At 47.7% G+C, this 13,093-nt stretch overlaps 4 protein-coding genes across 4 annotated transcripts; 2 read left to right on the top strand and 2 right to left on the bottom strand.

Moving 5' to 3' along the window:
* Window positions 1-1,474: 1,474 nt before the first annotated feature.
* On the top strand, window positions 1,475-2,085 carry PtA15_12A194 (uncharacterized protein; the record flags this gene model as incomplete). Its single annotated transcript, XM_053161779.1, has 2 exons — window positions 1,475-1,621; window positions 1,849-2,085. 2 exons carry the CDS (start codon window positions 1,475-1,477, stop codon window positions 2,083-2,085), a joined length of 384 nt encoding a protein of 127 aa, XP_053025763.1.
* Window positions 2,086-2,127: 42 nt separating this feature from the next.
* PtA15_12A193 (uncharacterized protein) lies at window positions 2,128-3,320 on the top strand (the record flags this gene model as incomplete). The annotated part of the gene is made up of 4 exons (XM_053161778.1): window positions 2,128-2,139; window positions 2,246-2,524; window positions 2,598-2,894; window positions 2,967-3,320. 4 exons carry the CDS (start codon window positions 2,128-2,130, stop codon window positions 3,318-3,320), a joined length of 942 nt encoding a protein of 313 aa, XP_053025762.1.
* Window positions 3,321-5,361: 2,041 nt separating this feature from the next.
* On the bottom strand, window positions 5,362-6,470 carry PtA15_12A192 (uncharacterized protein; the record flags this gene model as incomplete). The annotated part of the gene is made up of 2 exons (XM_053161777.1): window positions 5,362-5,378; window positions 6,215-6,470. 2 exons carry the CDS (start codon window positions 6,468-6,470, stop codon window positions 5,362-5,364), a joined length of 273 nt encoding a protein of 90 aa, XP_053025761.1.
* A 1,883-nt stretch (window positions 6,471-8,353) lies between these two features.
* PtA15_12A191 (uncharacterized protein) lies at window positions 8,354-12,972 on the bottom strand (the record flags this gene model as incomplete). The annotated part of the gene is made up of 7 exons (XM_053161776.1): window positions 8,354-8,371; window positions 8,437-9,447; window positions 9,537-9,799; window positions 10,884-11,016; window positions 11,093-11,174; window positions 11,298-12,714; window positions 12,777-12,972. 7 exons carry the CDS (start codon window positions 12,970-12,972, stop codon window positions 8,354-8,356), a joined length of 3,120 nt encoding a protein of 1,039 aa, XP_053025760.1.
* Between the last annotated feature and the right edge of the window lie 121 nt (window positions 12,973-13,093).

The following is a 13,093-nucleotide window of genomic DNA, read 5'->3' as shown; positions in this document are numbered from 1 at the left end:
CGGCGCCTACCATGCGGAATGCCAAGGAAGGATAATGTTAGATAATTGGCTGCGTGGATACGGTTCAAATTGATTATCCAAGAAGAACAACATACCATTCTTGCTGACGCAAAGGGCATGACAAACTTGCCTTTTGTTCTTTAAGATTTCGTCCTCAGTGGCTACAGATTGGTAGTACTCCGGAAGCTGATTTATAATCAATGTGAGAATGTTGTGAGGGAAATGTTGGCTAATCAAGTCGTGGTCAAGTAGAGCCAATGGCCCTAAGATGAATAGTTGCCCGCCTGCTTTGAGGTTTATTTTGCAAGACATTCTTGTAAAGAAGGCGCAAGGTACAAGATGAATGTTGAAAGAAACAGAGGTTTATGAGATCTGCCGCCCAAAAAAGAAGGGACTAGGGGAGAGTAGGCGGCCCGTTTAGGCAGTACAAGAAGTTATAGCTAAGCGTAGGTTGAACACAGATACCGTCCCAGCTGTCCACCAGGAACAGATATGCTGAGTAGTATGCATAGAATAACGATGATGATCTAACTGACGTGTTTGACCAGATTCGGGCAATGGCTATGCCTACTCAAGATTTATGTGCGCTATCCTGAAACCATTGATTGCCACTTTCATCTGCATACACAACTCGTGACAACAGATGCTATTTATGTCATGTACATATGTATGGCACGGATTCGGTACCTGCCATGTCAGCATAGGATGACAAGATCACCCAACCGAGCCTGGTGCAGCCAGATGAGTGGGAGCAAGACAGTGGTTGTCCCCGATATGGATACACTTGTCAAAGGTGGTAGCAGCCAAACAAATTGCCATTCGCATCATTGGCAACTTTTCCCCCAGGCCAGAAAAGCCAGCACGGCGACTGCGATACATACGTAAGCATTACGCACCTATCACCGCTTGAGCTCTCCATCCACCTCTGCCTAACCCACACAACGTCCCCGCTTGATTACCACCCTGTTGCTATGAATACTGAAACCTTCAACCCATCTGCATCTGATGTCACCAAGTTGTATTTGATATGTAGATTTCCTCTATCAAGATGACGCTTGCATTTTTCTGCCATCCTCAGTCACCAAGAAAGAATTGCATGATTAAACTCGTGCAAGCGCGGCTTGAAGCAGGTTTGTTGAACATCATGCATGCGTGCATCAGCATCCAAAGGTCATAATCTGTCAGAATTTTGCAGATTAAGTTTTTGTTTTATCAATAGCTCCTCAGGCCCCAGTCACAGGTGATGGTATGCGACACCGTAGAGACCCTCACGACCCACCCGCAGACGCAACCACGTTCCCACAACTCGTCGCAGGTCAGTTCCTGGCAACCCGCCTTTGGTTGCCCGCTTCGGGGCACAGCCAATCATCAAGGTTCTTGATCTATGAAGTCAGCCCTCTTGTCTGAGGGGGACGAAATGCCTCTGCTGATGGCTTGACTCCACTTGCTTCGCAAACAGATCGGCCTGTCACCCATGGGCCACATCGTCTTCTTCTCCCGCCACCCCAAGATCCTCAACATTGCCGTCGAGTCCTTCAAGGCCCTGCTCCAGCTGTGCGGCTGGGTCGGGCTGAGCCAGAGCATCATTCACTCCAGGGACTTCAAGATCTACCTTGAGCCGGTTCGTGCCCCCCCTCTCTCTTTCAATCTTCACACTTTCCCCGGCTCATCCTCTCTCGCGTTTTTTACAGGATCCCGGGCCGTTCATTCTTGGCGCCAATTCTCAGCTGAGACATATCGCTGTCGACGTCTCGCCCAAAATTAGGATAGTTGATCTGGATACCGACTAAGGTATCCAGATTCTGGCAAAATCACCATTGCGCTGACTCAAGATGTATTGCTCCACAGTACGATCAGGTGCCCCAAGCCCCAGCCCGATGCCCTCTCAAAAGGACAAGACCGGATGAAGATCAAGAGAAAGTTGTAAAACCTCCTGGGCAGCTCCTGGGCAGCTTCACGGGCCCCAAGTCTGTCCCAGCAGAGCTGCAAGAAGCTTTCCCCGGCGGTAGGTTCCGGCTGTTCAGTGCCGTCAAGATCAAGGACCAGCCCTCGGAAGCCAAACAATTGCTCCCCCCTCCCGAATAGAACTGGAGCCAAACTCAAACGGTTGCACTTTTTGATGACGTCATGTCCAAGATGGTAAGTCCGCTTTTCCATTTTCTGCGTTTCTCAAGGCCTTATATATGTTTGGCTGACCAGTTGTTGTCTTTGCCGCTCTTGCCAGCCAAGGAAAGGGTTTTGAAAGATCCTCAAACGCACGACTATTGGGAAGCTTCAGTCTTGGACTCCTTGGCATTACACGTCCAAGAGATCATCCGGAAACGCACAATCAGATTTGTTGCTCCTCAAGACCGAGAGACGCGAGAATCGCACGTTGACCGGCGTCGTCAACAAGCAGAAGTCTCGCCAAGGCGAGCTCGAGGGCAGATTGCTGGAAACGGAGAAGGCTTGGATGGCTGCTCAGGTCGAGTTGGCTAACGTTCAAGAGATTAGGGAAGAGCTGCAACGCCAGAAAGAAATGACGGTACATTACAATCTTGACGCTGCATAATTCATCTAAACAAACAATGTGTGAATCTTTCATATATTCCTTTCAGGTATTGGAGATCAAATCGATCGCGCTAGGTGGAGAAGACGAAAACATGTTGGGTCAAATCGTAAGCCGCATAGGATCGTATCCGATTAGAAGAGCGAGCGTGGGCAACAACCGCCAAATCTCACTGACCACCAAAAATCTGCGTCTTCTCAGTGCCCAAGACTGGCTTGTAACCGCATCGCCATGCTCAAATTTGCGACTCGACCCTCACAAAGAGTCAGAGTTCGAGACGGAATACTCACTGGGACGGTTCATCTCTGCTGGAGGCTATTATAAATTTCTTGGGACCAAGTCGGAAGTAGAAACAATCTCGGACGACGCGAGTGCCCTGAGCAAGATTCCAGATGATGATGAGCGGACCCTGCTCTAGTCGCGCAGTGCGGTGGTTGAGACGATGAATTGCATCCAGAGCCAACTCATTAAGGCTGCTCTTTGTACAGCCGGACAGCTGGACAAGGAAGAGTTGAAAGGCTACGGAATCACCTCGCCCTTCCTGAAATCGGCTCTCTCCTGGATGTCGACCGACTCCCAAGGCTTGAAGGTGATTGCCCTCCTGCGCGGAAGAAGAAAGCCGCACAGCAGCGTCAACTTCGAGTCCGACAACGCCACCAGCTTTTCCATCTCTTCTTCCTCCCCCAACCCAAACAAACAGCCGGGTAACGGAACTCCATTGGTCTCAGCCTACAGCCCGACTGATGACCACCCCATCCCCTCGAACCGCTAGCTTAAACGTGCGACCGGATCAGTAGTTGCCTCGCTCCTTCTGCCGGGCTCCGGCATCTTCCGCGGAAAGACGGGCCACGGGCTTACCTCGCTAGCCTCTGCTTTTAGCGGCAAAGAGATTGTCGGGAATGAGGAGAGTGGCGAGGATGAGCATGATGATGAGAACAATGATGGGCGGTCGGGAGTGGACAATGGAAACTCATTCAACGATGATGGTGAATTGTTTTTCAGTCCTACCGACCAGTCAGACCATGCCGTCGGACGAACAAACTGCCACATTCTAATCATATGATGTTATTCTGGGTGGGCTTAAGAGGAGTTGTTGGAGTAGCTTTAGCAGCTGGAATGAAAGGAGACAGCGCAGTTGCTTTGAGGACGACAGTCTTGTAGGTGGCGGTGCTGCTTACAATGGCAGTCTTTGGTGGGACTGAAATAGATACATCGGATGAAGAAGGCGCCGGGATCCCATACCCAGCCTTCACAGCAGCTAGCACCCCGAGATCATGTGTACATTTTATCCTACCATATCACTCTTTATTAGCTATTGTTCTCTCTCCTGTAGCACAATTTTAAGCCGTGGTGTATGTATGTTTGGATTTGGAGCAAACCCTCCTTGCCCATCGGATCTGAAGACAGCTATCACTCAAGGCAATGATCATTCAGAGTAAAAAATACACACATGTCATCTTTGTCTGAACTAATGATGTATCACACCTCTTTGGTATCAACTATTGTATTTATTAACTCTATACAGTGATATTCATTTGGGGCTACAGCTATTCACACTGCAGTTTTTGTTGCATTCCCACCGGTGGGAAAAAAATCCATCTGCAGGGTCAAGATAACCCACATTTTAACTTAATCCCAAGGTAGGGTTTTTTGTTGGGAAAAAATTAAACATTTTTACATTATATTTTTCTTGTACTTTTCTTTTACAAATCTTCTAAGCTTGAACTATTTTTTCTATTGTATAAATTTTTCACCGTGACATGAACACTCTCATGTAACATTTTTATAACCAAGGAGCATCAAGCATCTCTTGTGTCTCAAGGGATGGTTCCAAGCCTTCAATGGCCCTTTCTAGGTTTCTGATTCCCTTTTGTTGTTGTGTCTACACCCGTTTCCTTGGGGTTCTTGTCCGCGCGTGTGCCCTTTTCTGCCAGTCTCTAACAACTCGCTCGGCCTCTCATGTCATGTTCTTTTCCCTCAGGCTCCGCTCGGCCTCCTCATCTATCTTTTCTTAATATCTTTTCATGTCTTCCCACCAAATTTACATCTTATTTTACCATTTGAAGTAATTAAGAACCAGAAAAACATTCTGCCAGGATTCAATGGTTTGAAAACTTTTTTTTCAAGTATTTATTAATTTCCCTTGAGGGATGAGTTTTTTTTCTCAATCAGGTTTCAATTATTTGTTAATTTCCCTTGGGGACAAGTTTATCATTTTCAATCATTGTTGGCATCAGATGGGAAATGAAGCTTGAATAAATTATTTACACCACAAGAAAAACTGGGCAGCAATGAATTTACAAAAAATAAAAACTGGCACAAGGGGCATGCACATGGCCAGGGAGTTTATAGAAAGTTGAAAAACTATTTACATGAATAAAATAACCAAAAGGAATATGACCAGTCATGTTATCTGTTGAGTGAAACTACGCCAATGGTGCTGGTGATTAAGGACGAATGAACTTCACCAGGTTCATAGCTGATCCACGCACAGATTGTGTCAATTGACTGAACTCGGATAAGGAGACGGCTAGTTGTATTGGCTGCAGGAAGGCGGAGGGCAACTTGCATGGCATATGGCTCGAGTTTCCGGAAGGGGTTCTTCATATGTGGCGGAATGGGGAGCAAAGGTCAAACTAAGAACAAGACGTGGGATTTTTCACCTTGATTGGTTGTGTGATAGCGATGCTGAAATATTTCCTCGATAAGAACAAATCGCTGCGACTCGGGAAAAGTACTATTTAGCTTGATAACACTGTTCCGTGGATGGGCGTGCGATGGAGAGTACGTGATATCTTCATGGTGGTAGTTTTTTAGAGGCTCATGTCGGCTAGAGATTGGATTGTAAAGAACCCGTTGCGCTGGAGGCAATTGATGACAACGATCAGATGAAATATGATTGGATGGCCCAATCAAATTAATTTGGTCAACTAGAAGCTGCAATTCACTATCGCAGAGAGTGGGTAGATGGGTAAAGCGATGTGGGGCTGGTGCTGAACTCGTGGGGAGAAAGCTTGCGGTTACATTTGCGATCAGGGAAGAAAGCGAGGAGGGAAGGTTTCTTGATTCTAAAAGAGCTCGTAGGTTAGCAGAACGCAGGAAGGTGGTGAGAAAAGTTGTCTCCAGCTGGCCTGTGGGGTTGGATACAGTCAGAATTTATTACAATACAATGGCACATGAGAGAGGAAGACAAACCAATGCGGTTGTTATGACAAGTTTTGATAACTTGTCCCATCAATCTTTCAAACGGGAAGGTCCACCAAGCTCTGACAGGGCCAAACCGCTCAAGCGAATCAGGAATGTGGAGCGACATATGATGGTTGGGGGCAAGCGGACGATCGGGGAATAGCTCTAAGCTTGACTCAAGGTAAGCGCGGTTGTGTTTGCGATACTTGGCAATTATATCAGCTGACATTTTGCGCTTGAGTGCCAGGTTGACCATTGAGACCAAGTCGGCGAAGTTGTTCAAGAGCTTTGTTGTGTATGAGTCCTTGCTGTTCCAAAGCGGGATAAGGCAAAGGGGTAGTTGGATAGTGAAGAGATTGCGCCAGTTATCCGCTTTCAATGTTCCGTAAGAGGCTTGGCCAAGGACAGGAATTGCTTGTGAAATGCAAGTCGGAATCATTATGCGTGGCAAGCGCTGATTGACATACAACAGGAGCGCACGATCGAAGATGGCCCCAGTGATTGGAGCGTCATATTCTGGTTCGTCGGGTGGCTGAAAGCTGCTATCGTCTGGTTCAGTGGACTGGAGCGAGATGTTGAGGGAAAAAATGGGTGGGTCCACACTGGCTGCGGGCGGTCCAGAGTTTGATGGTGTCGGTGAGGGGGGACGTAGTTCAGGAGGGTGGGTAGCATCTTGAATCAAAGTGAGAGCTTCGTCAGCTGGAGGGTGAGTTTCGATATTATCAGCGTCGGTCATCTGCCAAAAACGTTTACAGTGCCACGCAAGTGCCCCGAGGAGTAGGTTGTGCATTGGATCAATGACGTGATCGTCAATGAGAGACCAATACTCAAGTTCACAAAGCTTGGAATACCTAACTCCTTCGGATTTGAAAATACGTTGGCAAGAGGCGAAGTCTGAGGCATCTCGCGCTTGAAATGCCGTCCGTTGGTGATGTACATTGCAGCGTTTGTGGAGAAGACGGTGGTCGACGAGATTGATTTTCTGTTTGGTTAGAGTGCATTTCAAGCACATGTGCAAGTGGGATGAAAATCCAGCCAGTCCCAAAGTGCGACGGCAGGCAGGGAGGTCGGCAAAGAAGGGCATGAGGGCACAGTGGATGTGACGGCCTTGAGGGTGGCGATAGGTTGAAGGAAGAAACAGACCAGGCCTCCAAAGGCTTTTCAGATCGTCAACAAGTGGACCGAGCAGCCAGTTAGTTTGTGTGAGGGAAGGCTCTTTAGGTCCGGGTGCAATGCCAACAAGATAGATATTTTGCGGCTCGAAGCGATGTGATATTGGCAACGTGAGGCACACTAAGATGACAAAGGTAATACTTGCATGCTTTCCTCCAGATTTATATGGATTGATTCCATCGACAAACATACCAAACGTCAGGTTACCGCTCTGACTGGTATAAGGCCGACCGTCGGGCCCTCGGAATTGTTTCCATTGAAGAGATTTGTGGATATCGCTCACTGAAGAGGGGTCATACTCTTGCCTTGAAGTAGCTAGCGACTGATCCAAAAGGTCCTCAACACCGGGTCTGGATAGAAATCGATCAAGCCAGGTGGACAGAGACTGAAAGCTCATCTGGCGATGAGCGGTTGGCTTTGGAGTTTGGGTGACAAAGATTGAGGCTCCGCATGATGGGGGGTGACTGGGGATCTCGTCGGTCAAGGTTGAGGTGCAGAATGGAGGCGCACTGTTGGGGGGATAGGTTGCGAAGCATGCAGTGCACGCGACATACTGTGAAATTGGGGACTCGAGATTTAATCGACGAATCACAGTTGTGATGGTACGAGGTAATTGACTGATCGCTCTTGCACCTGCTTGTGGGTCGGTATATTGCTGCAATAATTGTGGCTCAATCAGTGCAAAAGATGATTCAAGGTGCCAGTTGACGGCACGGGTAGGCACCTGTTCGAAAAGGTATAATATCGCAGCAGAAATTGTGATATGAACAACCGCGGGGTGGGATTCCAATGGGATTAATGAATCAGAAAATGCCAATGGGTCATTTTGGGATCGCGGGGAAAAATGTGAGGGTGATGGTTGGCGAGGTGACGGCAATGGTTGGCGGCGGCGAGTTGAGGGTGATTGTTGACGTCGGCAAAGTGAGGGTGATGGTTGGCGTCGGCGAGAAGACGATGGTACTGAGACAGGGCTTGGGCGAGAAGATCTTGCTGGATAAGCTAGAAGGTCATTCAAACGATGTCGGGCAACGGTGTTTGGCACCAGCAATTGTCCCGGCCGTAATTCTCCACTTCCCTCTTGGCGATGTGTGCGTCGCGCACATTGAGAACAGAGACACAGGTCTCGTGCGTAGCGGTGAGGAGCCATCTTGCAGACTGAACTGGGGAAAAAAATAGACCTGTAGGGAGATCCGCAAGGGGGGCCAAAAGATAAGATATTGTAAGGTTAACATTCCTTGAAAGCTAGAGGTTATAGACTTACAAGACTGGTTTATCGATGACGGATTGACGAAGGACAGGCTTATATGACGTTGAACTCAGATGTACTCTATTTTTTTAGGGTCTTTGGGGTTTTGTCGGTGTTTTCGGTTTTTTTGGGTGTTTTGTATGGAGACAGATGAGAAAGAAACACGATGAAATTCTTGAAGTTCGGAGAATTGAAAATGATCAATAGGTGGAATGTTTCTACACCAAAACAATCCAAGCGGTCAGTGTTCTGTGCCAGGAGCATGATAGCAGTAACCGTTTACCTGCAAGCTGATCAAGTATTCAGGGGGGACTGTTGGGTCAAACCAATAGTAGTGGGCGTTTTCCTGAACAAGGTAGGAGCGAGTCAATTCTTCGAGGATGAAAATCTCGTATATTGCCAACAGCTCCACCTTGGAGCACTCAAGAGGCAGAAAAAGGTTGGGGCAGTAACACTGCAAAGCGAAGCGTATTTCGTTGCGTTCTTGTTGCTCGTGATCGGGGGTTGGAATCGGAGGAGGGCAGACAGAAAATTTATCCGCTGGAGAAAACGGCTGAAGGTTGTAGGTTTTATAAAAGGTACTTATCAGAGTCGTTTTGTTCAAGCGGGACAAGTCTAGGTTTGGTTGAACTCTGTGGATTAAGGCAGAGAGAATCTTTTTGGTAGAGCGGCGGTCGTGAGGATTGAAGTGATTGACGTTGATATGATCAACTCTAGGCTCGTCGTGAAGTAACCGTGATTCTTGGGATTGTGCCGAATATTTGGCCAACAGGGGAGCAACGTGATCCTTAAAGTATTTATAAAGGAATGGTTTTCCGGGTGTCCCTTTGAACTTGGTGCTTGGGAAGATGTACTGAATGATGCGATTCAGCTTCTTGATAGTTGCTTGGGCAAAGGGGACGTCCGGTTGCAAAAAAAATTGGAGGTCGGATGGGATGCCTGCAATGAGGGCTTCCAATTCGGGATCAGGTTGGGACGAAATGAGGCTGATAGATTGCGAGGAAGTACTGTGGCTTTCCGAATGGATGGAAGGTCCAGGCGGAGAAAGTGGTGGTGCAGAATGGATCAAGATGTCGGATCGCCGGATTGAGGACACTCCGTCTGCAGACGTTTGCCTGTGCAGGTTGTTGGATCTAGCTGGTGGTTGTGACTGGACAAACTGATCAATCGTCGCAGAATGCGAGTAACCTGATCTGGATCCGTCAATTGAATCGCGAGGGTTTGGAGGAGATGTCCTGATGTGTGCAGCAGGCTGGTGGGTAGGCGGTTGGACGTTCTGCTGGTAGTACGGATTCTGAAAGTTCCCAACAGGTGGATAGAGGGGAGGGGCAGGATGCTGGATGTTCCGGTGTGCGGAATTATGACTAACAGTATATCAATCACCGTGTTGGTGGGGAGAGCGGGTGTTGGTTGGTTGGTGAGAAGGACTGCGATAATTACTTCGGGCCTGCTGGTGGGTATGATTGGGAACCTCTGAGCTATGGCTAGGAGCCGGACCAGAAAATAGAGGAGGTGTGACTTGAGGTAGGACAACTGTTCGATTCTTGGATATATTTCCAGCCGGGACCGGTGGTGGAGGATTTTGGTTTGGTGGGGGCGTGTACTGACGACGAGAGGATCGTGTGAGCGGAGGCATGTGAGAAAAACTAAAGTGAGATGACCAATAATTAAAGGATGAGGGTTAGCAAAAGTCTTATAATCCAATGAAGATTGCAGGGCAACAGGACAAGGACGCACCGGGGAGCCAAAAAGCACGTCTACGTTTGTAAAGGGGGGTAGCCGATAATCAAACAAGAAGGTTGAAATTAGCAAAACATTTTACTAGTGATTTTCAGACGGATGGAGGGGGCAACGAACCAGGTTACCAATGAGGAAGTGTAGTTTTGTAAATGGAAAGGGGATGTGACGAAGCCTGCAAAAAAGGTTGAGAATTGCGTCAAGAGGGGATATCGGGAGAATTGCGTCAGGAGGAGATATTGGGAGAATTGCGTCACGAGGGGATATCGGTCTTCATGTGAGGGGCCATCAAGTTTAGATAAAGGCAACGGCTGTCGATAGGGATGGAAAAGGGACATAGGCTCGGATTGGATGTTGGGGGTGGAAAGCTCGGGAAAAAAACTTGCGCTATATTTCGTGAGTGGAAGAAAATAAAACAAAGGCGATTCAGAAGGGGAAACAAAGATTGGAGATAAGGTGGGCTGCAACAGCGCTGTTACAGGGCCAGGCTGTTGGTATGTAAGATTGGGTGATGAGAAAAAATTCGAACAAGCAGTGGGGAAATTAGGAGATTGACATTTGCCAAAGTGTGGCGCAGGAGAAAAAAATGAGGAACAGCGAAAGAGCGGGCATGGTGAGAAATTGGGGAATTAATCAGAAAAAAGCTAGTCTACTGAGAACTAGGGGGTGTTGAAAACAAAGCAAAAGTTTTTTGACGTATGCTTCGAGCAATACTGTTCAGATCGCAGGGAGGACGTAAATCAAGGGCTTCGGGAGTAATGAAATGCTCATCTAGCCACGATCGGCTGATACAATCTTGAGGCAGCCCAGGTGGTGGGGCCACGATACTGTGCTCTGCATTTGGGTTTCGTGTGCGCACACGTGGTGGTGGCCCACTACGTTTCCGATTAGAAAGTTCTTTCTGCCAAGAGTCGATTTCATCAAGGTGAAGCAGAAGTTGAGTTAGCTTTTCGCTTCGCCAAGGAACCTGCAAAATCTTGCAGTGTTTTGGACCTTTCTTCTTAGTATTGCGTGGAGGTGACTGCTCGTCATCGGTTTCGTCATCACTGCATGCAGCCTTAATTGCAGAGTATAGGGGCTCTAAGCCTCCTAATTTAGCCGCCACCGTCAGACGATGTTCAATCAGCTGAAAAACGAAACCAAATACCGAAGGATTAGCTATGAACAGAAGTGAGTTGCGAAATAGTGCAAAATGTACTTACATGTTGTCGACAAGATTTGCGCTTAGCGCTGTTTACCTGAGTCTTTATCTTCTCTTCGGGCAAGCTTTGCACATTTTTGTACCTAGAATAATGTCTAGGTTCAGTTAATCCATCACGAGAAGCAAAATCATTGAAAGAGAGTGATACAGACCTGCGGCCAAGGCATTCTCGGATGTATTTCCGTACCTCGCTCATGATCAGAGACCGGCGCTTGAGTTCAGGAGGGACATAGTATTCGCCACAATCTGCAAGTTCTGTGAACATATCCACGGCCAGATCCCAAAGGAACTGGTTTTCGGGGGCTGTTGGTGCAAACGCGAAGTTGGGGGCAAATCGGGTAACACCAGCTTGTTGCATCATTTCCTGGAGGATCTGGACTTGCTGTGGAGTAGCGGCCTCGTGAGGGAAGAGTAAACTAGGGTTGCTTGTCGTTGGTGCTAGAGGACGGCCCCATTGACTCCGCTGACCCTTGGTGGCTGGCGTTGGATATGCCTTTTTCTTTTTGGTCCATCCAAGAAGAATTGCAATATGTTGTCTTAAGAGCTTTCGGAAATTGCTTCGTTGAACATTTGAAGAGGTTTCAGAAGATGGAGAGCTCAATTGTGTTTGTGATTCCTGGCGCTGTTTCCGGATGATTTCTAAGATTTCGTCTATTTGTACAAGGGTTCGCTGCTGATCCTTCTTTAAAATCTCAATATCTGCCGCAGTACGGGCGTGCATGGCCTGACAGTTTGAAGCGTGTCCGTGATAATTGTTGGTGTCGGGGGATTCATCGGAGGAGTTGTGGTCAGGCGCCTGCAGTGGGTCACTGGAGGGGATGTCGGGGGTTGGATTGCGGTAGGTTTGACCGCTTCGGGTTATAGGTGGCCTGTCATCGATCACGCTATATATTGAAATCAGCTGTGTCCGATCAAGGTTTTGACAAGGGAACCCTCGCGCAGCAACCTCAGATCGTATGAATTCTGTTGAAAGAGACTCTGGAATGGGCCTGTCATTCGTATTTGCTATGTTGTCGTTTCCGATATCCATGTCCGTGTTGTTATTGGTGATGGCCGTGTCGTTGTTTTCGATTTCCTCGTCGCTGTTCTCTTCATATGAATGAGGAATCCATTCATCTTCCTCTTCAGATGACGACTCTTCGGAGCTACTGGCTGATTCATCACCCAACAAGTTTGCGTCTATCTGTGATTCGAGGTCATCAGAGTCTGATAAGATGTGACGGTTGTGGACGCGAGGTTTGGATTGCTGTGAGCGTCTGGTGAGTATTGGAGAATTAGATCGACGCAAGTCTTCACTTTCGGATTCTAAGGGATCTGAGGGAGGTGGATCTTGAGTATGAGCATTGTCTGAGATCTTGGGATCGTCCTTGTTGTGTGAAGGGTTTTCAGAGCAATCAATGTCGGGGGTCCGCTCCAAAGCTCCTGTTGGACTTTGACGGTTAGTGGGTTGAAGATTAGGAGAACCGGCAAGAATACGGGGACGCTTGGGATGCAAACCGGTCAATTGATTAACCATAGTCTTGTAATGGTTGATTAAGGTCGGGCGGAGGTCTTTGGAATGGAATTTGACATGGTTTTCTCGTAGAATCTGCTTGATTTCTGGAACCGTCAATGTTCCGACAGCTGTTGGAGAATATAAATTAGCATTTGCTTGATATTCACATTAAGCCGAACAAAGAACTCACATGGGAACATTTTTGCAGATGTGACATGGCCATGCGATCGTTTCCCAAAATGGTTGATCTGGGGCGCCGGAGCCTTGAGACGCCCTGGGCCGGGGTTCACACGCCAAGAATGAAGAGTGGCACCTTGCTTTTGCTGGAGTTTTTGCTGGAGTGCGGCACGGTCCTTGCGGGTTATAAACGGCCTCCGGGGCAGCATCAGGATTGTTGGTCAAAGATAGACGAAGATTATCTGTTTGAAGTAGACTAACAATAGTAATAAATGTGACATTTTTTTTTTTTTTTTTTTTTTTTTTTTTTATACGGATCTTCATCTGCTC

This window comes from Puccinia triticina, chromosome 12A (assembly GCF_026914185.1).
Source record: "Puccinia triticina chromosome 12A, complete sequence".
Lineage (NCBI taxonomy): Eukaryota > Fungi > Basidiomycota > Pucciniomycetes > Pucciniales > Pucciniaceae > Puccinia > Puccinia triticina.
This window is presented reverse-complemented; position numbering and strand designations above follow the sequence as displayed.